Genomic DNA, 27,106 nt, shown 5'->3' on the forward strand with positions numbered 1-27,106 from the left:
GCCCATGTTATTTTGTAATATTGTGCATCGACCTTTTGGGACATGGGTATATAGCGCAAGTGACAGCCGGAGTGAATCGGTTAATGAACCACCTGTTCGGACCGGTACTACAGCCAGATGCGGTCATATAGCAAAAAACTGAGACGGAAATGTTCTCAATTTTGGAGTGAAAATAAATGCTTATATAATGTATGTTCGCAATGGTGTATGTTGTTAGTGCCAACGAGAACCCGTTCTATGGGCAATCTTCGCTTGAAATTGGGCAGTTTAACATGGGTTTCAATGGCAGATGACATCTGTGTAGTGAGACCATAGCGTTTCATTGCTGTATACAAATACGAGCTTCGCAGTTAGATTTATAACTTAACTCCTTTTAAATATTTTTTTTTACTGTTAGTAGACGCTGCATTATTTTGATAACATGCAGGATTATTTTGATACACTGGATAAGACGACAAAGAGCAGATATGGAAAAAACTGGATATATTGGGATGCAGGATTCGTACAAAATCGCTGGTGGAAAATGGCTTCAGGACCCCCAGTTCTATCCGTCATTTACGTATGCAGATCTGATAAATTACCTGATTTTTAGCCAAACCCTTTTTATACGCTGAAGAACTTCCAGAATTATAAAAGTTTGGATGCATATGACCGTTTTGTGTGTGGTTGGGTGAGGGATGTTGGTGTTTACATCCATATTAGTCCATGTGATATCCTCACGGTATGGGTTTTGACGCAGATAAGCAACGATCTCGCGTAGTGTAAAAATAACGATGCTTTTCTTGTTATTACTTACAGAGACATAACCTAATGTATATATATCATTGAAATATAAACATTAAATTCAATATACATGTATATTGAGATTTTTAGTTTTAGTTTTGGCTTACATGTGCATACTGTAATATTATAACCTTTTTGATGCGGTATGTATTTTGACGCGAAACATCCAGATAACTTGTGAATGACCAATATTCAAGGAAAACAACTGGAAACGATGTCCATACATTCCATATTAATAATACACGTAAAAAATAACACAATTAAAATACATTTTAACCAGATTGACACATGTAAACCATATAACCCAGTGCAAACATAGTCACTATTTGTACATTGATCGGGTGGGAGTAAATTTGACAGCCATTCGATACTTTTTTGTTTGTTTATTATTAGTATTATTCAAAACAATGTCCACTTTATATTTCATGTGAACGTCGTTTAATCCTGACCCAATATAATCGTATACAGTGCATGTAAAATACGGACGTCCATAAAAATAGATTGACGTAGCGATGAGCAGTCTACAGTGGAAGTTAACCTACAGCAGTTAGATGGTCATTGGCGAGCTCCAGCACTAAAACGAAAACACCGCACTATCGATGCCAGACGAGTTGATCAGCCACAACATCACAGACATGGAGTACACTTTTGCATTTCAACAGAAAGCTGCTAGAATCAACGGAAAATGTTTTGCGTTCAAATTAAATCGTGGAACTGAATTATGGAAACAATTAATGTGTTTCTGAAGTTTGAATAAAAATGTGACGCTACTTTTAAATTGGATAGTTTGTTGTATTGACATGTAAAAATTAACAAACAGACGGACATAGATACAGAGAGACAAACACACAGACAGACCTATTTACACCAAAGCCGCTAAAACTTAGGTTGGAGCCGATATTATTTTATATCATTTTAAAATTTATTTAATTTTATTTATTTGTAATACCTACAACATAACCAGTGACACGGAATTCTTAGTGCTAATAACTGCACTGTGGTACAGAATTAGTTCGTTGTTAACTTTTTGACTGCACACACCGTCAACCAGGTAAAAGGGCAATTAACGAGTACCGGGACGTAGATAGATCCTAATTAGTACACATCAACAAGTCCTGCGACGTAGAATTCATTTTAGGACCATTTATACCAGTTTATCTACTTCCCGGGCCATAATCGTCCCATCTCACTTGTATCTTAACCTACTGCAGGTAACCTATAGCCGGGCTTCGGCACTGAAGCGTGTAGTTGTGTTGAAGGGTTTTCCTCATTTTATAAGGAAATAACTTGTGACAGAAGAACAGAAGCACTCTTAAAGCACACCCACTGAAAGCCGTGGACCAAGAGTATTCGTTATCGGAGGTAAGTGACGGTTTTATTATTAAGAAAGAGGTAGATCATAGTTTTGTTTTAAAGCAGAACATGCTCTTTTTAAAAAAAAACCCACCCCGACAATCCCACCTTATGCTATACGATGTGCAAGATCACTAGGTAAATAAACAAGTTATTACAACATCAACGTATTCAAAGCAGTATGTAAATAAATACATGTTGTTCGATTAGGTGCGGCCATTGTTTCCAGAATTAGTTTAGCCAGTAAACAAAAGGCTTTACCTTGTAACCCCAGTACAAAGCATGTGTTGGCATTTGTGACATCCAAATTAATTCACAGTCGCCTACCTCACAATGGCGCCTACCTCACAATGTGTATAACACACGTCGAGACTGGTTTCTAGCAGGTACATTTATGACGCCAAGCGTCAGTTGTCAAAGCAAAGATTTTGATACTGGTTAAGAGAAACTTTTAAACAGTGAATCAATTGGAAATAGTAGTTATAAAGACTAAAACATAATCTGAAACATTCAAAGATATACATACCCCCTTCTCCTCCCCCCCTAAACCCCCCCCCAACGTTTCGCGAAACTGTAAAATTCACAACAAACAAATATTTACTTTTTAATAATAAATAAAGAAATATATGTTTAAATAAATATATAAATATGTGCTTCTCATCAGTAATTTATTCAAGCCATCTCGGTAAGTACCCAGTAGATAAAGGATAAGTAACAACTGGTTTAAAGCTCATCGGCACGGACAGCTACTTCTCAACGCCCTTTTGGCTGCGGTACAAAACATGTGATGCTTAATTAAGTCCCAGGTGTGCATAATAGGTGTTAAAAAGTATAAATGATATTTCTCTCACCCAAATATAAAGATATTTTTAAGTGTAACTTTTTATCGCATTAAAAATGGTTACACAGTATCTAAAATGACATTACTAACATGGTCCCCACCATTACCACCACATAATGACAGCACTGTCACCAAAAACAACAACAGGATGCAATTGTGATTCACTCACACCCATTCAAAACTGTATCCTGGTGGAAATATGTTTATTCCCATGCGTGTTATTTATTGTTAACACGATTTATATCATATTGCTGTTCATGAACGTACATAAATTACAAATGTGCACGCACACAACAGTGTCCCTTTGTCTGTTTGTATGCGGGTTTTTGTTTTGTTCTTGTGTGTGTGAAGAGTAGTTTGTAGATATATTGTTTGTGTTCGAATTGTCGTATGTGCGAATACACTTTTCTGAATACCTGACTTAAAATATAGGTTTAGCATCCAACCATCTTTTTATATACAAAATGAATGGCTCAGTAGGACTGGCAGTCGTATAAAAAGAAACAAAAAGAACAAACAAACAAACAAACAAACAAACAAAAAAGAGTAAAGAAACAAAATTAAACTAAAATCCGCCAATGTAAATATGAAGAGAAATACGTCACTTGGTATTATCGGGAAGACATATGATAGTTTAAAACGTATGACAGGTTGGTTTGCAGTTAACAGTGGTTTTAGCCGGAGTTGCAGTATGTCTTAATTGCCGTTTGGGGCGAGACGTAACCCAGTGGTAAAGCGCTCGCTCGATGCGCGGTCGGTCTGGGATCGATCCCCGTCAGTGGGCCCATTGGGGTATTTCTCGTTTCAGCAAGTGCATCACGACTGGTATATCAAAGGCCGTGGTATGTACTACCCTGTTTTAGGGATAGTGCATATAAAAAATCCCTTGTTGCTAATCGAAAAGAGTAGTCCATGAAGTGGCGACAGCGGGTTTCCTCTCTCAATATCTGTGTGGTCGAAAGGATTGGACACACGTTATCCAACTTACGAGGCACTCTCCTAATTAATAATTGTTCTGTATGTTTGTTCTGTAATAAGCAAATTTATAAAGAAATGAAATTAAGAATACTCTTTGTGTATGTTGCTTTACAACCCCACCCCCCCCCCCCCCGAAAAAAACTAAACAAAAACAACAACAAACAAACAAAAAAAAACAACTTATAGAGCAGTGAAATTAAAAATACTGTATTATTCGGAATTAATTTCAGGTTTCTCAATTTTTCCATTGTACTCGCTTGATATAAAACTATCCACAAAATACAATGGATCCGTATCACCGTTGTTAGTGCTACAGGTATACTAATTGCACTGTGATGGTTACATGTTGGTGTGACGGATTTTGGACATACAGTTTCTCCCGACTTTAAAGAACGTCGTGGTTATCAGACCGTGTCGGATGAGCTGCTTGGCGACGTACACTGAGAGACGGTCTAATGTGTCCTGGTATCCATTGTTGGATTTGGTCACTTCATGTCAATACACCCAGCACACAGAACGAATCGCCTCGAGTCATCCTGTGAGAAACTTAGATTCGCCGACAAGCAAATGCATGCATTCTACTGGAACAGTTTTATACAGACAGCCATTCTGCAAGGGATTTATTTCTCATTCAAGCTTATTGTACACAAGGGGTGGGACATAGTCCAGTGGTAAAGCGCTCGCTTGATGTGCGGTCGGTCAGGGACCCTTCCCCGTCAGTGGGTCTATTAGGCTATTTTTCGTTGCAGCCAGTACACCACGACTGGTATATCAAAGGCAGTGGTATGTGGTATCATGTCTGTGGGATGGTGCATTTAATAAAGATCCCTTGCTATTAACGGTTTCCTCTCTTAGACGTAATGTCAGAACTACCAAATGTTTAACATCCAATAACCGATGATTAATAAATCAATGTGCTCTAGTGGTGTCTTTAAACAAAATAAACTTCAAGTTTTTGGTGACATAAAGTGTACACTGTTGCATTGTGTGTATAAAATACCTACTCTCGTGGAGAGTTACGAGACATTTTAGCAGCACCTCCCCGGTCCACAACTGGCGGTTCAGTTGACATTTAAATATATTGTTAGAGTATTAATATAGATGACTCTTCATCATTAAAGCTGGGACAGTCCTTTAAAGAAAGTAGATATTGTTTGTTTTTAAAGCATATGACAACAAAAAAGAACAAGTAAACAAAATATCCAAACCAACCCCTCCCAAAAAACCCACCCCAAAACAAAAAACCCAACCACAACAAAAACCCTCCCCAAAAAACCCCCAAACAAACCCTTCCTCCCACAAAAAACCCAACCAAAAAACAAAAACTATCGAAAATATGACTTATTCAAACATATCCCATTCCAACCCATCATCCACGATCATTATGCAAAAAAAATAATGGTATGTGCTATATTTCCTGCTGATAATTAGGGGATAACTATGTTGTATTGGACCAATAGCGGACGTTCATGCTCGTTATACGGTCGCAAATTGAGTTTTACCGGCGACGCGGAGGAGGCCGTAAAGGTCAGGTCAGGTCATAGGGTTTTACGTGCACATTCAGAACAAGCTGTTGTAGCGCACGCCTGTCATGGGCACAAGAGTCGGCCTTGGCGACTGTATAACCAGCATGAACGTCCGCAAATGGTATTCAATAAATACATTTTCTTTTTAAAAATCGTTGATATAATCATATAACAAAAACCTAGTCACAACTATTGTGTTTGAAGTCATCCGTCGTATAAGATAATTATAGCGCAAGCAGACAAAAAATACGTTTTTACAAGTAATACAACTGCTGATCCTAATATCGTTTTTATATTTTATTGTTTTATTAACAAATATACCAACCATTATTACCGATTTCGCTTATTCCGAATACTCATCACAACTGGTTGTCGATAACGAAGATTCATAATTCGGCATAGTTACCGTTAATTACTTCCACATTCCTGCGTCCCACAAACGTTTATAAACAGCATAAATTTACGTCATTAAAATTTAGAGGAGCACGCATTTTGCTTCAGTAAAAAGATTTAACGTTGGTATTTTAAAAGTAAGTACGTCCATCTAACAAGAGAGAATTGGCGTATGAATATGTAAATAAACTCATGGGGAATCCCCAAATTTTCCAAGAGGTACATGTTCGTTATACTGCCGCATCAAATCAAATCAAATTTCACGTTATATGCAATGTGAATTAGAATCTGAATTATTATTATTATTATTCTGTTACATTATTATTATTTTTTCTATATCTGACAAACATTTTCTTCATGTAATATGACCAATCAAAGGCGGATCTGGGTCCGCCACCCCCTCCCCCCTCCCCCCCTAAATTTTGCGACAGTTATAATTTTATTAATATTTTTTTTTTTTTTTTTTACGATCCCCTCCAAACCTTCCCCAAAGTTCCATTGGCATTCCACCTCATGTCATTGCCCCCCAATGGATTTTCTGGATCCGCCACTGCCAATGGAATGAATGAATGAATGTTTAACGACACCCCAGCACGAAAAACACATCGGCCACTGGGTGTTAAACCATGGTAACGCAAACAAATAAGGTGATAATTAACATCAATATAAAAATTCAAGATTTAAACAAAAACAGTGTAAAGAACTGTACAAAAATACAAATATCACAGATAGATACTGATGTTTACTCAAAATTTCAATTTGTGCTGTATTGGCCATTCTCAAAGAGAATGTTACAACCCTGCACCACGGTGAGATTACAGCACGCGCAGGGACCACTGCCAATGGAGTAATAAAGTGTTTGTTTGTTTGTTTGAATTAGTCTACGAGGCGGCAGCGTATTTCTTATCTTAACACCCTCTTCCCTCTCACTAACCACTAACAAGTAACAACTAACCCTCAGTCCTGGACAGACAGCCCAGATACCTGAGGTGTGTGCCCGCCCAGGACAGCATGCTTGAACCGTAATTGGATGTAAGCACGAAAATAAATTGAGTGAGCTCCGTGGTCTAGTGGATAAGCTGCTGGAAATCAAGCTGAGGACAGTGGTTCAAATCCCGTCAAAGCTGGCTCACGCATTCATTCATCTTTCTCATCTATCATCCTCTGCCTATCATTCTCATTATCTTCATATAAAAAACTTTCCAATTTCTCCCACGATTTCAATCTGTTTCGACCCTTTCTGTCAATTTCCTCCGACTCTGTCTTCTAAGCTGTTTACACCATCGCCTACCTGTCTCAACTTCCTCCACGGGTGCAGTCTCTGCCGCTAATAAAGCTGGTCTGACCCACGGCACTAACTAACGACCGCCGGCAGTAGGGGTGCATAGTAGGTGTTTACAAGTGCCTCTTAACAATGCCAGAAGTAACTACTGAACACTCCCTGAAGTGGTCAGACTAAGCCCACAGATAAAAGCTGATGGGGAATGGCAGGTGTGTGGCACGGATAGCCACAAGAGACAAGCACCTGTCGCGGATGGAGAGACAAGGACTGAGATGTGGAGGTGGACAGCGAAAGAAGTTAAAAGATAGGAAGAGTTGTCAGATCGGGAAGAAATAAGATGGAATTCAAAGAAGAGAAAGGAAAGGGGGCAGTGGGATACCCCCCCACCCCCCCCAACCCCCCAAACACCCAGTCATGGACAGACAACCCAGATACCTGAGGTGTGTGCCCGCCCAGGACAGCATGCTTGAACCGTAATTGGATATAAGCACGAAAATAAATTGAAATGAAATCTTATGTTAATTCCTAAAGCACCTGCTTTGATTGTCAAACACATATTGACGATTACTTAGGATGTCATTAAACAACCATTCCTAGACCACGTGTTTTGATTGTAAAACACTCAATAATCACCGTTACATCTACAAAAAAACATAATGCTCACACGTGTATACACTACGTCGATGACTAGCCACATGTTTTGGTTTTGATTTAAAAAAAAACTTGCTTTAATGATTTTTGTTTAAAGAAAAATCAATCTAATGTTTTAATTTTGTTTTCGCAGCTTCTAAAGCCATCCAACTACAATGGATTCCAGAGCAAACACTTTGCCTCGGCCAATGACTCAGTCTGAACGGATCAGAATAATCGTCATAGACAATCTTATTATAATATTTCTTGTCGTCGCCGTAATAATCGGAGTAGGACTTGGAATCGGACTGAGGGATGTCTGGAAAGTACCAGACGACAAGGACAAGCTGTTCTTCCTCGAGTTCCCCGGACAGATTCTAATGAGCATGCTCAAATGTCTCATACTTCCGCTCGTCGTATCCAGCATCATCTCCGCCGTTTCGTCCATTCCCGGAAAGGCGTCGGGTAAACTCGGAGCAGGGGCCATCATCTACTACATGACCACGACACTGATCGCCGTCATCATCGGAATCGTCTTGGTCATGTCTATCCAGCCTGGCTACAAAGGCGGGAAATCCATCAAGAAATCCGGGTCAGCCAAAGACGTGAAACCTCTTTATGCTCTTCTTGATCTAATCAGGTGAGTGTTAGACACAGTGGAACAATAATAATATATACTGCACTCAAGGGGATATTTCCCCAAATTACAAAAATATATAATATTCTAATATTTTCAACATTAACATATACAGAACTTAAAAGTGCACTGATTTTCATTGGTTTTAACAGCATGAACGATGTTTTAAGTCCCACAATAAAATGCTTCTTATAAGGCAGCCTATCGTCATTTGTGGAACCATATGCCACCTTTTCGGCAATGCCCAGCCTAATTCTAGCAGCGTTCGTGGTGATTGCTGACGTTGCTGAATACGTCTACAAAGGATATAAGGCCAGGGGGCATTGCTGGCCAAGACAGGGACCAGATTTGTTGCCTCTGTATATAATCTGTGACAACATGTGCACGGTGAGTTCTGACATTATTATCTTGCGCCATGCCGATGAGCAACTGGTAGAACATGACAATTGATGATATTATCTCTGTAGTACAGACCCGTGACTGTCCCTTGACAAATGTGGAGATCTGTTCTGCGTGTCATCACCATTATTGACTCATTTCATCCTGATCACGAGGTACCATAGCAGCCTCTTGGTAACGTTCACCTAGCTTGCGCCAAATCCTTACCCAACTGGCTTTGAAGCCTATATTAAACCTGGATTCGTCACTAAACATGACATTTGACCAACGAGCGTTTGTCCATCGCAGATGACGCCGACACCATTCCAGTCAAGTTTGACGATGTCTTGCAGTTAAAGGTAAAGGGTTATACGATCCACGGGCACCTAACAAAGCAGCATGCAGGCGGTTACAAACTGTTTGTGTGCAGACTCGAATTCCTGTTGGCTGTTAGAATTGCTGTTATAGCTGAGTTGCATTGATTACGAATGGCTCTGGTGATGGGGAGTGTGTCTTGGCGGCTGGTGGTGGCAGTTGGACGTCCACTCTGTGATCATTGTGATCTGTCTTGCAGTCTATCGGTTATTCTGTGTCACTCCAGTAGTTTGCTAATGACTGACCGTGAGCCATTCCTTTGATGAGCTGTGAACGTCTGTGTTTGCCCAGCCTGGAACATCCTTATGGCTGTAACATGTCCCTCCGGTGTCAGTCGGCGCATTGTTACAGTTCTGCAAGTGACTGAACAATCACAATCCTCACAGCTTTTTATGCTCAAAAAGTGCACGTCAACATATTTAAGCGGTTTAAGTACCAATTGCATTCGAGTGCGAAGGAAATAAACACAATTGGTGAATTGACACAAGGCATCACATGTTTGTGATCAATAGTGAGTTGGCTACACTGTGCATAAATTGTCATTAAATATCCTAAGTGTCATAACATGTTAATGTTAAAACTATTTTAATATACCTTACTTTATTGTTCACTAGTTATTATCATTATCTTAATGAAATAATACCAGAAAACGTCTGTTGCGCTTGTTTTGCATTTCGGTATTTATATCTTAATTACATATTAGCATATCGGGTCGTACAAAAGTGTACGCTTTGTTTTTTCGGTTCCTACTTGCATGGACCAAAACGACATTTTTGCATATATGTCTGGATTTGTTTTGTTTTGAGCTTTAAATACTCTACGTCTGTAATATTGTCTGTGTAAAAAACATTTGAGACTTATTTGGCGTGCAAATATTTATTATTGTATATTGTCAATGTTTTTCTTTCTTTCAGAAACTGTTTTCCATCAAACATTGTAGCAGCATGCTTTGAAAAGGTATATATGTACATATATTCTAAGTATACATGCATACCTACATATACATACACACATATACATATTACATACCTACGCACGTACATACATGAATACATACATGCATAAATACTTCAATACATACATTTAATAGATAGATATTCATACATCAGTACATATGTACATGCATACCCACACATATAAATATATAAATGCATGCACACAAACACAGATACACATATACAAATACACTCTGCAAAGAAAGAATGGCACAGGCTTAGCAACAATTGATCACATAAATGTACCATCCCGCAGACATGATAGTGCCAACCACAATCTTTTTTCTTTTTTTCTTTTTTTAAAGATTTATTTCCCCCAGAACATAGGCAGTGAACAGGTTGGGGAACCGTGGTCACTGCCCTACAAAGTACTTATTTAAACAATAGTATCTAAACAAAATATGCTATTTAAATATGTTAATGCTTTCTATGCTATTTATAAGACGGAGAGACAGAGAGAGAGAGAGAGAGAGAGAGAGAGAGAGAGAGAGAGAGAGAGAGAGAGAGAGAGAGAGAGAGAGAGAGAGAGAGAGAGAGAGAGAGAGAGAGAGAGAGAGAGAGAGAGAGAGAGAGTGCAACAGCAGTAGTTGTGGGGATATTGAGAGAGTATTAGAGAATGACATTTTATTTAGTACTCTATTTCCAAATGAACTTTCAAAGCATTATTTTTAATTAAAACATTCTTTCAAAGAGTGTTTTATAGGATGTCCATTGCTTATGAAATGCTTCATAGTTGCAATTTTTGTAATAAATATATTTTTCTATTTCAAAATTATTTTATAGAATATTTTTCGCGGCATTGACATGTAGGTTTCTTTTTTGTATTTTCATACTGTAAATATAATATTTTATGTTGATAGTCAGCCAATTTACAAAATCACCTTTTTCGTTGTTGATCATGCCTAACATAACTATGTCTCTGCTTAGAGTAATATTAATTCCAGTTACATTTCTTATCCATTCTTCTATTGCTTCCCACAGAGAATGTACTAAACTACATTCAAATAGAAGGTGTTGTATGGTTTCAGGTGATTTGTTGCAAAAACTACAGGCATTGGAATCAATATAATTAATCATATTTAGAAATGTGTTAGTTATAAGAATTCGGTGTATGATTTTATACTGAAACCAAGATAATGTTGTGCTTTTGACAGATCTAAAGGATAGAATGTAATATTTTTCCCAATCATATATATCATAGATATATCCTTCTTTAGAATATTTTATTTGTGATTTTGGAAAACCCCCACAATCTTTGTTACATTAGTTGTACAATTTCTCCACTCACTTTCCCTACAGTCACAATTCACGAACCTTTAAAAAACAAGTCCTTTGTCAATGTCAAGGTTGGTTTTCTTTCCAGTGTAAATGTTTTATATAATTGCCTACCATTATTGTTGTCATAATTGTTAGTTAATACTTAGAACACTCACCCCCACACACCACACAATTCAGTTTCGACTATGAAGAAAAGAAAACTGAAATTAAATTATTATGGAATTAGCAAACAATATAGCTACCGACAGGAAACCTACCACATCTTGTGGACTCGCTGGTTCCATACAGCTAGTTGTGAGTCTGTGACGTGATAAGACGGGAATCCACATACAGCTAGTTGTGAGTCTGTGACGTGATGAGACGGGAACTCTGCCACATCTTGTGAACTCGCCGATTCCATACAGCTAGTTGTGAGTCTGTGACGTGACGAGACGGGAAACCTGCCACATCTTGTGGACTCGCCGATTCCATACAGCTAGATGTGAGTCTGTTACGTGATGAGACGGGAATCCACACACAACTAGGTGTGAGTCTGTGACGTGATGAGACGGGAATCCACACACAACTAGGTGTGAGTCTGTGACGTGATGAGACGGGAATCCACACACAACTAGGTGTGAGTCTGTGACGTGATGAGACGGGAATCCTGCCGGACTGAACACCACGGTTTATACATGGCACGAAAACACCGTGCAGTTACGCTAGTCTCGTCTTATTGTACATAGATTGTGTGTTAGATCGATTCATTTATAGATATTAAAAAATATATATAATTGTAAAACAAATTTAAAATATGGCATTGTAATTATGATACTGCACCTTTAAAGAAAGGTATAAAATATTTTAATCATGGCAAAATATTACATTAAATTCCTATGCATATATTCCAGATGGAGACCGACCCACGAACTGTTAACTTGACGACTATAAACGACACTGTAGGTAAGTCAGAATAGTCCGCATGCAAGTCACAATAGCCCGCATGTAAGTCACAATAGCCCGTATGTAAGTCAGAATAGCCCGTAGGTAAGTCAGAATAGCCCGTATGTAAATCACAGTAGTCCGTAGGTAAGTCAGAATAGCCCGTATGTAAGTCACAATAGTCCGTATGTAAGTCAGAATAGCCCGTAGGTAAGTCAGAATAGTCCGTAGGTAAGTCACAATAGTCCGTAGGTAAGTCAGAATAGTAGGTAGGTAAGTCAGAATAGCCCATAGGTAAGTCAGAATAGTATGTAGGTAAGTCAGAATAGCCTGTAGGTAAGTCAGAATAGCATGTAGGTAAGTCAGAATAGCCTGTAGGTAAGTCAGAATATCCCGAAGGTAAGTCAGAATAGTATGTAGGTAAGTCAGAATATCCCGAAGGTAAGTCAGAATAGTATGTAGGTAAGTCAGAATAGTAGGTAGGTAAGTCAGAATAGCCCGTAGGTAAGTCAGAATAGTATGTAGGTAAGTCAGAATAGCCTGTAGGTAAGTCAGAATAGCCTGTAGGTAAGTCAGAATAGTATGTAGGTAAGTCAGAATAGCCTGTAGGTAATAGCCTGTAGGTAAGTCAGAATAGCCATAGGTAAGTCAGAATAGCCCGTAGGTAAGTCAGAATAGTATGTAGGTAAGTCAGAATAGCCTGTAGTTAAGTCAGAATAGTATGTAGGTAAGTCAGAATAGCCTGTAGGTAAGTCAGAATAGCCTGTAGGTAAGTCAGAATAGTATGCAGGTAAGTCAGAATAGTATGCAGGTAAGTCAGAATAGTATGTAGGTAAGTCAGAATAGCCTGTAAGTAAGTCAGAATAGCCTGTAGGTAAGTCTGAATAGTATGTAGGTAAGTCAGAATAGTATGTAGGTAAGCCAGAATAATATGTAGGTAAGTCAGAATAGCCTGTAGGTAAGTCAGAATAGCCCTAGGTAAGTCAGAATAGCCCGTAGGTAAGTCAGAATAGTATGTAGGTAAGTCAGAATAGCCTGTAGGTAAGTCAGAATAGTATGTAGGTAAGTCAGAATAGCCTGTAGTTAAGTCAGAATAGTATGTAGGTAAGTCAGAATAGCCTGTAGGTAAGTCAGAATAGTATGTAGGTAAGTCAGAATAGCATGTAGGTAAGTCAGAATAGCCCTAGGTAAGTCAGAATAGCCCGTAGGTAAGTCAGAATAGTATGTAGGTAAGTCAGAATAGCCTGTAGTTAAGTCAGAATAGTATGTAGGTAAGTCAGAATAGCCTGTAGGTAAGTCAGAATAGCCCTAGGTAAGTCAGAATAGCCCGTAGGTAAGTCAGAATAGTATGTAGGTAAGTCAGAATAGCCTGTAGTTAAGTCAGAATAGTATGTAGGTAAGTCAGAATAGCCTGTAGGCAAGTCAGAATAGTATGTAGGTAAGTCAGAATAGCCTGTAGGTAAGTCAGAATAGCCCTAGGTAAGTCAGAATAGCCCGTAGGTAAGTCAGAATAGTATGTAGGTAAGTCAGAATAGCCTGTAGTTAAGTCAGAATAGTATGTAGGTAAGTCAGAATAGCCTGTAGTTAAGTCAGAATAGTATGTAGGTAAGTCAGAATAGCCTGTAGGTAAGTCAGAATAGCCCTAGGTAAGTCAGAATAGCCCGTAGGTAAGTCAGAATAGTATGTAGGTAAGTCAGAATAGCCTGTAGTTAAGTCAGAATAGTATGTAGGTAAGTCAGAATAGCCTGTAGTTAAGTCAGAATAGTATGTAGGTAAGTCAGAATAGCCTGTAGGTAAGTCAGAATAGTATGTAGGTAAGTCAGAATAGCCTGCAGGTAAGTCAGAATAGTATGTAGGTAAGTCAGAATAGCCTGTAGGTAAGTCAGAATAGCATGTAGGTAAGTCAGAATAGCCTGTAGGTAAGTCAGAATATCCCGAAGGTAAGTCAGAATAGTATGTAGGTAAGTCAGAATAGTAGGTAGGTAAGTCAGAATAGCCCGTAGGTAAGTCAGAATAGTATGTAGGTAAGTCAGAATAGCCTGTAGGTAAGTCAGAATAGCCTGTAGGTAAGTCAGAATAGTATGTAGGTAAGTCAGAATAGCCTGTAGGTAATAGCCTGTAGGTAAGTCAGAATAGCCCTAGGTAAGTCAGAATAGCCCGTAGGTAAGTCAGAATAGTATGTAGGTAAGTCAGAATAGCCTGTAGTTAAGTCAGAATAGTATGTAGGTAAGTCAGAATAGCCTGTAGGTAAGTCAGAATAGCCTGTAGGTAAGTCAGAATAGTATGCAGGTAAGTCAGAATAGTATGCAGGTAAGTCAGAATAGTATGTAGGTAAGTCAGAATAGCCTGTAAGTAAGTCAGAATAGCCTGTAGGTAAGTCTGAATAGTATGTAGGTAAGTCAGAATAGTATGTAGGTAAGTCAGAATAGCCTGTAGGTAAGTCAGAATAGCCCGTAGGTAAGTCAGAATAGTATGTAGGTAAGCCAGAATAATATGTAGGTAAGTCAGAATAGCCTGTAGGTAAGTCAGAATAGCCCTAGGTAAGTCAGAATAGCCCGTAGGTAAGTCAGAATAGTATGTAGGTAAGTCAGAATAGCCTGTAGGTAAGTCAGAATAGTATGTAGGTAAGTCAGAATAGCCTGTAGTTAAGTCAGAATAGTATGTAGGTAAGTCAGAATAGCCTGTAGGTAAGTCAGAATAGTATGTAGGTAAGTCAGAATAGCCTGTAGGTAAGTCAGAATAGCCCTAGGTAAGTCAGAATAGCCCGTAGGTAAGTCAGAATAGTATGTAGGTAAGTCAGAATAGCCTGTAGTTAAGTCAGAATAGTATGTAGGTAAGTCAGTATAGCCTGTAGGTAAGTCAGAATAGCCCTAGGTAAGTCAGAATAGCCCGTAGGTATGTCAGAATAGTATGTAGGTAAGTCAGAATAGCCTGTAGTTAAGTCAGAATAGTATGTAGGTAAGTCAGAATAGCCTGTAGTTAAGTCAGAATAGTATGTAGGTAAGTCAGAATAGCCTGTAGGTAAGTCAGAATAGTATGTAGGTAAGTCAGAATAGCCTGTAGGTAAGTCAGAATAGCCCTAGGTAAGTCAGAATAGCCCGTAGGTAAGTCAGAATAGTATGTAGGTAAGTCAGAATAGCCTGTAGTTAAGTCAGAATAGTATGTAGGTAAGTCAGAATAGCCTGTAGTTAAGTCAGAATAGTATGTAGGTAAGTCAGAATAGCCTGTAGGTAAGTCAGAATAGCCCTAGGTAAGTCAGAATAGCCCGTAGGTAAGTCAGAATAGTATGTAGGTAAGTCAGAATAGCCTGTAGTTAAGTCAGAATAGTATGTAGGTAAGTCAGAATAGCCTGTAGTTAAGTCAGAATAGTATGTAGGTAAGTCAGAATAGCCTGTAGGTAAGTCAGAATAGTATGTAGGTAAGTCAGAATAGCCTGCAGGTAAGTCAGAATAGTATGTAGGTAAGCCAGAATAGCCTGCAGGTAAGTCAGAATAGCCTGTAGGTAAGTCAGAATAACATGTAGGTAAGTCAGAATAGTATGTAGGTAAGTCAGAATAGCCTGTAGGTAAGTCAGAATAGTATGTAGGTAAGTCAGAATAGCCTGTAGGTAAGTCAGAATAGCCCGTAGGTAAGTCAGAATAGTATGTAGGTAAGTCAGAATAATATGTATCTAAGTCGGAATAATATGTAGGTAAGTCAGACTAGCTTTTGATTCTGTATCATGGCCATTCGTAGACCAAGTACTTGATATTTTTAATTTTAAATCATCTGTTAAAAACTGGATTAAAACTGGGTAGGTACTGGGTTCGGATCCCAGTCGAGGCGTGGGATTTTTAATCCAGATACCGACTCCAAACCCTGAGTGAGTGCTCCGCAAGGCTCAATGGGTAGGTGTAAACCACTTGCACCTACCAGTGATCCATAACTGGTTCAACAAAGGCCATGGTTTGTGCTATCCTGCCTGTGGGAAGCGCAAATAAAAGATCCCTTGCAGCCTGTCGTAAAAGAGTAGCCTATGTGGCGACAGCGGGTTTCCTCTCAAAAATCTGTGTGGTCCTTAACCATATGTCTGACGCCATATAACCGTAAATAAAATGTGTTGAATGCGTCGTTAAATAAAACATTTCTTTCTTTCTAAACACACTATTTTTTAAGTTTATTTGGCAGAATAAACCTGAAAAGTTAAAACGTGATCTAATAACTCAAGACTATAAAGTAGGAGGACTCAAAATGTTAAATGTAAGTAACTTCATGATCGCTTTAAAAAGTTCGTGGATACGAAGATTGTTTGTAAGTAATTCAAAGTGGGTTTATCTCTTTAAGTCTGTTACAAACGTATCAACAAATGAATTAATAATATATGGAGATTATTTCATTACGGGAAAAGCCACCCAAATTCTAAATAAGTTTTGGAGAGATACATTACTTTGTTGGGTAAAAATAGAAAATAAACATAATCCTGAAAGTGTAAACGATATTTTATGTACTAACATCTGGCATAATAGTGAAATACTTATAGATCAAAAACCATTTATATATAAAAATTATGCCAGCAAGGTGATATTTTGTCTTATGGTAAATTTATAAATATATATCATACAACAACAAATTTCTTGTACTATGTTTCACTGGTACAAGCAGTAAAATCATACCTTAAAAATTTAGATACTTTGAAAGATGATAGTTTCACAACAATAAATAATCCCATTCTTCCATTTAAATTTTAACTATTGTTAAAAAGCCAACGAGGATGTAAAGATATGTACGATATAATAAACTTCAAATCAGTAACGCCAAAATCACAAATTAAATACACGAATCAAGGATTTATTTTTACACCAAGTGATTGGGAACAGTACTATTTGCTACCTTTCCAATGCGTGAACGATTCAACTTTATTATGGTTCCAATACAGATTATTTAAAAGAATTTTAGCTACTAATACATTTTTACATATGATTCGCTACGTCGATTCGAATATCTGCAATTTATGTAGTAATTATCCTGAAACCATATCACATTAATTTGTAGAGTGTAATGAGACCAAAAACTTATGGGATTCGGTACAAGCCTGGATATTAACTAAGACTGGGAATATAATTACTTTTAATAAAAATAATATCATGTTTGGTTTCATAAATAATGAAAAAGATAACTTTCTTAATTGGCTAATTATTAATATAAAATACTATATTTACTGTACAAAAATACAGAAAAAATGCTTAGAAATCACTGCCATTAAAAACATATTGCACAAAAAATTTGAAATAGAAAGATATATTCTATTTAAAAAATGCAATTATGAAAAATTTATTAAAGAATGGTCCCCATGGCTCAACCTCTTTAATGAGTGAGTGACAGTAATATAGATATAACTAATATTAAGAAAATATAATGTATACATATATACATGTAGCAATATATATTGTGACTGATTTAGTGCGTGGCTTGTTTAATTCAAAACAACTTCTTTCCTTCTTCTTATGCCATCTATATCTGTCTTGTATTTTTCTTATTTTTCTTCTTCATCTTCTTCTTCTTCTTCTTCTTTTACACCCTTTTCTGATTCTCATCCTTCTTATTCGATATTTTCTCTGTTCCCGTTTAAATCTCGGATCATAACAATAGTTATATTATAGATCACTGTCCATGTTCATCTGTATACATGAATTGAACTTCACCCTGAATCAGTTTCTATTAGTTTTTGTTATTTTTAACACAGTTTGTTGCTGCTTAGACCATGGATACAAATGTAAAGCAGTGATTCGGGGCTCCCAAACTCGACACTGCTATATGATCTGGGACAATAAATATGTATTAAAAAAAAGAAAAAAAAAGAAAAAAAAAAGAAGAAAAAAAGTCAGAATAGTATGTAGATAAATCAGAATAGCCTGTAGGTAAGTGAGAATAAAGCAATGGTTAACCACACCTCATGTTGTAAGTGAGAATAAAGCAATGGCTAACCACACCTCATGTTGTAAGTCAGAATAAAGTAATGGTTAACCACACCTCATGTTGTAAGTCAGAATAAAGCAATGGTTAACCACACCTCATGTTGTAAGTGAGAATAAAGCAATGGTTAACCACACCTCATGTTGTAAGTCAGAATAAAGCAATGGCTAACCACACCTCATGTTGTAAGTCAGAATAAAGCAATGGCTAACCACACCTCATGTTGTAAGTGAGAATAAAGCAATGGTTAACCACACCTCATGTTGTAAGTGAGAATAAAGCAATGGCTAACCACACCTCATGTTGTAAGTGAGAATAAAGCAATGGCTAACCACACCTCATGTTGTAAGTGAGAATAAAGCAATGGTTAACCACACCTCATGTTGTGTAGCTAGGGACGCTAGCCGCCTGTGCTGTATACAAAGGCTAATGTGGGCTAATTCAATTAGCAGCTTGTACATTTGCTCCCTCTCCTGGAACTGGCCTTCTTCTCATCTAAACTCCCCCAACAGGGGTGGATCGAGGAAATATTTGTATTGGAGGTTGGGTGGGGGTGACTAAGGGAAAAAAGGCACATGGACCAACCCGTAAAATGGCCACATATGTTACTACTGTCATCTATGGGATTTGATTTAATGGTATACACTCTTTAGACTTTACCCAAAACTACCACAGAACTATGTTCCACTATAATCAATGTCTGTGTGTTTAGACTCTTTGGCGTTCATACTATGTTCAGCAATGGCGACAGGTGCAGCGATTGAGTTTAGACTTTTAACGATATCCATTGATAACGAAGACACATGAGTTTTATTTAAAGTGTCCTTGTAAATGATACTGTCGGCAACACGCTGCATCCACCTCGGTGTCGTAATGGTCAAGCTTTCACCTTTAAGGCAGATTCTGAGTTCGCACCCAGGTACTGGTTCAAACTCTGAGCGAGTTTTAATAGCACAATGGGTTGGTCTCAGACAAATACAGCGACTTCTCTCTAAGCACTAACCAGGAGAGTGTACTTAATCTTAATTGGATTTAAACACGGAAATAAATCGAAGTGGGACAGCTTTTGTTATGAACTAGAGTGACGGTTTGCCTTTCAGCGGTGTATAGAGACAACCCAAAGCTCGAATTAAAAAGAGGAACCAACGTCCTCGGATTAATAGTCTTCTCCGTCGCTCTGGGCTGCGTCATCAACCACCTGGGTGTCGTCGGAAGACCTCTACGATTCTTCTTCGAGTCTCTCAATGCAGCTACGATGGTTCTCATCAAACTCGTTATTTGGTAACATTTACGATAATTAATCAATTAAAGGGAAATTCCTGAATTTGCTGCAATTTTTAAGATGTTATCGACTTAACAGAGACTTTTTAACAATTGTAATTACATATCAAATATATTTTTCTGCATAAAATATTAGCGGCTGTATATTATGTTTCTGATTGTTCTAATATTTGTACTAGGTTAAATTTCATTTTATTTTCTAAAATATATTTTTTCGTACGTACGAAATTATTTAAAGAGAAAATCCAGTTTGGGCTTCTTACAAATATTAAGACGATCAGAAACACATTGAATATACAGACACTGATATTCTAAACAAGAAAATATATTTAATATGTAAGTTTAATCGTAGAAATATTTTATTAGTTGAAAACACCTTACAATGCAGAAAAGTTAGGAATGTCCCTTTAACGAAACATTTTCCACTTTTTAAATACTATTTTCCATGATTTTACGTAATTTTTGTATTGTTTTAATATTATTTTCCATGTTATAATGCTATTGTCCAAGATGTAATGTTTTTAAAAAAAACATTTTATCTCCGCTATGATGTACCTTAGGGACACTTCTGATGCCGAGTTGTCTGGCGTCCATCCATCCGTCTGTCCGACTTTTCCTTTAAAGCCTATCTTTTCCTACAGTTTTTAACGAATTGTTCTGAAACATGGCACCTTCTAATAGATATTTAGACATTTTGAAACTTTGAATGTTTGTTTTTTTCAAAACATTTAAATTGAAAATGTAAAATACTATCTCTTCCTCAAGTTTTGATTGGATAGTTCTAAAACGTGGTATTATGATTCTCTGGGAAGTCTTCACAAAATCAATGTAGCGGTATTTTGGAAATTTTGAATTTGTGAACTTTTATTAAATTAAGCAATTTTAAATAAAAAATTAAAATTGAAATTTTAAATATCTTATCTTCTTCTAGAGTTTTGATTGAATAGTTCTGAACCTTGGTATGAATAACCTTAGAGACAATCTTCACAAACTGGTACAGAGATATTTTACAGAAGTTTTAATTTTTGAAACATTATAAATAGTAATGTAATATTAAAATTTAAAAGTCTATCTTCTGGAATTGTGATCGAATAATTCTGCAACTTGATATTATGATACTCTGGAGCAGACTGCAAAAAATAATAGAGAGATATTTTAGAAATTTTGAATTTGCGTATTTTTATTAAATTTAAATATTTTAAAATAGAAATTTAACATTATTAATTTAAATATTTCTTCTCCTAGAGGCTTGCTCGAATAGTTCTGCAAATTGGAATCATGATTCTCTGGGGCAGTCTTCACAGATTGATAGAGATAATGTGTTTTTTTTTTTTAGACATTTTGAAGTTGTGAATTGTTATAAATTTAAACATTTAAAAGAGAAATTTAACATTGACAATTTAAAAATCTATCTTATCCTTGATTGGATAGTTCTGAAACTTGGTATAAATATTCTCAGGAACAGTCTTCGTAAACTGATACTGAGATATTTAGGAAAATATTGAATATTGAATTCTTTTTATTAACATTGTATGTCTATCGTCTACTTTTTATCGAATACTTCTGCATCTTGGCATTATAATTAGTTTAGGCAATCTTCACAAACTAATATAGATAAATTTATAAAATTTAATTTTTTAAATTAAATAACAAAAACAAAAATAGAAATTTAACATTGAAAATGTAAAAGTCTATCTTTTCTTCATAGAGTTTTGGCTACAACAGTTCTCAAACTAGATATTATGATTCTCTGGGCCAGTCGTCACAAACTAATAGAGATATGTTTTGGAAATTTTGGAATTGTGAATTTTTATAAAATTTAAACAGATATTTAACATTGATATGTTAATAATGTGTCGTACTGTCATCAGATACTCTCTTATTGGCATCATGTTTAAGATATCCACAATATGTTAATAATCTGTATTAATGTCAACAGGTACTCTCCTATTGGTATCATGTTTCTGATATCCATGATATGCATGATATGTTAATAATCTGTATTAATGTCATCAAATACTTTCCTATTGACATCATGTTTCTGATATCCACGATATGTTAATACTATATATTAATGACATCAACAGGTACTCTCCTATTGGTATCATGTTTCTGATATCCACAATATGTTAATAATCTGTATTAATGTCAACAGGTACTCTCCTATTGGTATCATGTTTCTGATATCCATGATATGTTAATAATCTGTATTAATGTCATCAAATACTTTCCTATTGACATCATGTTTCTGATATCCACGATATGTTAATACTATATATTAATGACATCAACAGGTACTCTCCTATTGGTATCATGTTTCTGATATCCACAATATGTTAATAATCTGTATTAATGTCAACAGGTACTCTCCTATTGGTATCATGTTTCTGATATCCATGATATGTTAATAATCTGTATTAATGTCATCAAATACTTTCCTATTGACATCATGTTTCTGATATCCACGATATGTTAATACTATATATTAATGACATCAACAGGTACTCTCCTATTGGTATCATGTTTCTGATCGCCAAGAAATTCGCCGAGATGGAAGACCCGGCACAGATTGTCGAGCAGCTTGGTTTCTACAGCATCACTGTGCTCGCCGGCCTACTAATCCACGGCGGCATCGTCCTGCCCCTCATATTCTTCATCGCAACAAGGAAGAACCCCTACATATTTATCTTCAGAATGTTGAAGGCAATCCTGACAGCCTGGGGAACGGCGTCGAGGTACGACATTTACATTAGCCGTGCAGTGTGTTGATTTGTTGTCGGAGTGATTCGTAGGAGACCAGCAGAAACTAATTTAAACATGTCCATTGCACATTAACTTCTAGTGATTTTTAAAGCATATCCATTGCAAAATTAATTTCTAGTGATAATATTATGTTAAAAGTCTCCATAGCAAATCAACTTCTAGTGATATTTTAAAAGTCTCCATAGCAAATCAACTTCTAGTGATATTTTAAACATCTCCATAGCAAATCAACTTCTTAAATATCTTCATTGCAAATTAACTTCTAGTGAAAATATTATGTAAAACATCTCAATCGCAAATCAACTTCTGGTGATATTTTAATCATCTCCATAGCAAATCAACTTCTGGTGTTGTTTTAAAATTCTCCTTTTCAAATCAACTTATAGTGATATTGTAAACATCTCCATTGCACATCAACGTCTCCAGTGATATGTTGTAAATGTTTCATACATATCCACTGCAGTTCTGCTACTCTTCCCATCACAATGGACTGCCTCATATACAAGAACAAAGTTCATCGCAGCGTCGCACAATTCGTAGCTCCGATCGGTGCCACCATCAACATGGACGGGACGGCACTGTACGAGGCTGTCGCCGCTATCTTCATCGCCCAGTACAACGGCAAGGACCTCGGCGTAGCTGGCGTCATCATTGTTAGGTATGTACTCGATTTACTCTTTGTGTTAATATCGATAGCTGACAACCTTTATTCAAAGTATATTATAGCTCTGCATTAATTCTATTTTATGTACCTCCATTCGCCCATCCCACCAAAAAACCCCACCCTGTATTAAATAATGAACAATTTTGAATAGTTGACTACTGGTATCGCTTAATTTTGTAAAGGCTGCTGAAATGCATTTTTGATAGTCAGCCCTCGCTATATTATCTCAAGCATCAAAACCGTTACTGCAGTACAATGTACAAAGTAGAGTGGAAGTCGACCATGACTGCTGCCATGGAGGACTGCCATGTGCTTTGTCTGTAGAACTGCCAGTCTCCAGGATGAAGCATCCTTTGTAAACCTTCTGCCGGAGGACTGCCATGTGCTTTGTCTGTAGAACTGCCAGTCTCCGGGATGAAGCATCCTTTGTAAACCTCCTGCAGGACGACTGCCATGTGATTTGTCTGTAGAACTGCCAGTCTCCAGGATGAAGCATCCTTTGTAAACCTCCTGCAGGACGACTGCCATGTGCTTTGTCTGTTGAACTGCCAGTCTCCAGGATGAAGCATCCTTTGTAAACCTCCTGCAGGACGACTGCCATGTGATTTGTCTGTAGAACTGCCAGTCTCCAGGATGAAGCATCCTTTGTAAACCTCCTGCAGGACGACTGCCATGTGCTTTGTCTGTAGAACCACCAGTCTCCAGGATGATGCATCCTTTGTAAACCTCCTGCAGGATGACTGCCTAGCAGCGACACAAACAAACCTAGTACGCCTTGTTTAAACCTGCACAAGACAATAACTCTGGGGATATACACACAGATGTAATGGCTTTCATCCATTGTTACCGTGAAAACAGTGATCGTGTCAACGCTGTCCACAGTGGTCAGGATCAGCACTCGGGAAATGGTAGAGACGACCACCTGTTGACGTTGGCTGGGGTGGGGTGGGGTGGGGGGTGGGGAGTGGGGTGTTAGCATATTGCTTGAATCTCATTATATTGATACAGGTATTGTTCAGTCGGTGCTATTCGAAACGTGTTTCCAGTGGAACGCTAATTGCTCACTTGGAGCTTGATATAAGGACTGTTGACACTTCAGCATATTTTAAACTGCTACGGCTATTTAATGTCTAGTATATGGTGTTTCCACAGTTGGTCAATAGAGAGATGTGGATGTGGATAGCAAAATAGGATTGAAGGAGCTATCAGATCTACATACAATAAGATTGAAGGAGCTATCAGATCTAGATACAATGAGATTGAAGGAGCTATCAGATCTAGATACAATAAGATTGAAAGAGCTATCAGATCTACATACAATAAGATTGAAGGAGCTATCAGATCTAGATACAATAGGATTGAAGGAGCTATCAGATCTAGATACAATAGGATTGAAGGAGCTATCAGATCTACATACAATAAGATTGAAAGAGCTATCAGATCTACATACAATACGATTGAAGGAGCTATCAGATCTAGATACAATAGGATTGAAGGAGCTATCAGATCTAGATACAATAGGATTGAAGGAGCAATCAGATCTAAATACAATAGGATTGAAGGAGCAATCAGATCTAGATACAATAGGATTGAAGGAGCAATCAGATCTACATACAATAGGATTGAAGGAGCTATCCGATCTAGATACAATAGGATTGGAGGAACTATCCGATCTAGATACAATAGGATTGAAGGAGCTATCAGATCTACATACAATAAGATTGAAGGAGCTATCCGATCTAGATACAATAGGATTGAAGGAGCTATCAGATCTACATGCAATACAATTGAAGGAGCTATCAGATCTAGATACAATAGAATTGAAGGAGCTATCAGATCTAGATACAATGAGACTGACTGAAGGAGCTATCAGATCTAGATACAATGAGACTGAAGGAGCTATCAGATCTAGATACAATAAGATTGAAGGAGCTATCAGATCTAGATACAATGAGACTGAAGGAGCTATCAGATCTAGATACAATGACAGATAAAGGCACAATGGGACACAACATGAAAGTAAAAAATGTACCAAGCACACCTAGTATGAATATTTTAAAATGGGATCCTCTGTGTGGTTAGGAGCATACCACCGTTGTATATTATGACTAACAAAAGGTTAGTTAAATAACACAAATTACCTTTTCTGAAAAGTTAGTTGAAGTTTGTTAAATTGTCGTCCTGGCAAGGGATACGACGTCATTCGTCTGAACACGAACTACGCTTTATGTGCATTATAGGTATCATGGATATTTTGCATACTTGGGGAATTGCTTAAACGTTTTGGGAACCTCTGCTCTGAATATTTGTTCCAGTCTGAAAATAACAATTTACAATTAAATAATATGCAATGCAGTCATTGACAGCATTCCTTTTCTTTTCGAATTAAAAAAACCCCCTTCCTTTTGCAGTATAACCGCAACAGCCGCGGCCATTGGAGCCGCAGGTGTGCCGCAAGCTGGTCTTGTTACCATGGTGATCGTGTTGACTGCAGTCGGCCTGCCAACTGATGACGTCACCCTTATTCTGGCAATTGACTGGTTCTTGTAAGTATAGGTGGGTGAGAGAGAGAGAGAGAGAGAGAGAGAGAGAGAGAGAGAGAGAGAGAGAGAGAGAGAGAGAGAGAGAGAGAGAGAGAGAATCATAATATCGTTAAACTGTCATACCTTCCCTTTGTACAGGGACAGATTCCGCACGGCCATCAACGTGATGGGTGACGCGATTGGAGCAGGGATCTTGAACCACGTGTTCCGGAACACGTTTGCAGACGTTCCCGACGTCGAGACTGAGATGGCAGTCGATCCGGACATGATGATCCAGAAGGACGATGTCAAGATGGCACCCGTTTCTGACTCGAAAGTCGCGCCTGTGGAAAAAAATGGGGTGCAATTGTCTGGCTATATTAATCCAGAATTTCAGGATGGAACCCGGATGTGAAACGTTTCCGAACCTGATCCCCACATGGCAGGAGCCAATTTGACGAAACATCGTACAGTTACGTCTGCGACCAGCAGTTAAACGAGTTATACATGTGTTTGGAATCTATTTCTATTTATTGACAAAAGAAAACAAGATATGTGTATTTTAAACTATACCCTTAAACAAAAGTAGGGGAACTCTATTAAGAATTTACAATTGCCAAAATTGTAAGCTATATTAGCCTGTGGGGAATGGTTATATGATAATAGTGAATTCATTGGGCAAACATTACAACCGGTAGTTCAGTATTACAGTAGGTATGACTAACAAAGATCTTGATGGACGATTGGGGTGAAAAGTGAAATTTGAAAGTTGACTTTTTTAATCGGTAAATCGCAAATTCAAACAATAAAAATGACTAAAAAAACCCCAATAACAACTATATGATATAAGTGAAAATGCAACATATAAATATATTTCTAGTGTTCCCATATGGTTGGGGATTGGCAAAGAAAGCCAAGATGCTATGATTCATATCTTGGAAAGAGTTGAGAAAAGTAGAAGGAAAGAAAGAAAATACAATAGAATAGAAAGAAATTAATGAATGAATAGATGGATAAATAGATAAATAGATAAATAAATAAATAATGGGGGGGGGGGGGGGAATTAAAATCTATGCTACGAAAAGAGACTTGTATTTCGAAACGAAAAAACCTGCAATTACAAACGAAAAGACCTGTAATTCGAAACAAGCTATTTATCAGAAGTTTCAGTTAAAAAGATTAAGCCATTGATTATTGATCATTTCATGTTCACAATTTGTGTATGAAATAAACCTTTCGATTTCAAATTTGTTTCGCAATATATTTTTAACTCCATTTATATTTAATACTTTTTTCTGTACTTTCATACTATAAATATAATATTTAATATTGATAATTAACCAATTTACAAAGTTGCTGTGTTCATTATTAACCATACCAAACATAACAATATCTCGGTTAAAACAAATATCAATTCCAGTTTCAGTCTGTATCCAATGTTTGTAGCTCCCCAAATATGGTTAACCTTATTGCAGTCAAAAAATAATGTGGTATTGTTTCTGGAGAATTTTGACAGAAGTCACACGCATTTGAATCAATATAATGTATCATGTG

General features: G+C 37.2%; 2 protein-coding genes across 2 annotated transcripts in view; one reads left to right on the forward strand and one right to left on the reverse strand.

The window, feature by feature from the left end:
* LOC121375490 overlaps positions 1 to 25,827 on the reverse strand; it is a 29,408-nt gene extending 3,581 nt beyond the window's left edge. Inside the window, exon 1 of the mRNA XM_041502965.1 lies at positions 25,697 to 25,827. The gene's annotated coding sequence lies outside the window, so the exon portion shown is untranslated. The remainder of the gene's footprint in view (positions 1 to 25,696) is intronic.
* Positions 1,979 to 26,394, forward strand: LOC121375489 (excitatory amino acid transporter 1-like). The gene is made up of 9 exons (XM_041502964.1): positions 1,979 to 2,145; positions 7,941 to 8,426; positions 10,091 to 10,133; positions 12,340 to 12,391; positions 19,423 to 19,603; positions 22,105 to 22,338; positions 22,830 to 23,024; positions 25,442 to 25,576; positions 25,712 to 26,394. The coding sequence occupies exons 2-9, from the start codon at positions 7,963 to 7,965 to the stop codon at positions 25,965 to 25,967; spliced, it is 1,560 nt and encodes a 519-aa protein (XP_041358898.1). The 5' UTR covers positions 1,979 to 2,145; positions 7,941 to 7,962; the 3' UTR covers positions 25,968 to 26,394.
* The last annotated feature ends 712 nt before the right edge of the window (positions 26,395 to 27,106 follow it).

This window comes from Gigantopelta aegis, chromosome 6 (genome assembly GCF_016097555.1).
Source record: "Gigantopelta aegis isolate Gae_Host chromosome 6, Gae_host_genome, whole genome shotgun sequence".
Classification (NCBI taxonomy): Eukaryota; Metazoa; Mollusca; class Gastropoda; order Neomphalida; family Peltospiridae; genus Gigantopelta; species Gigantopelta aegis.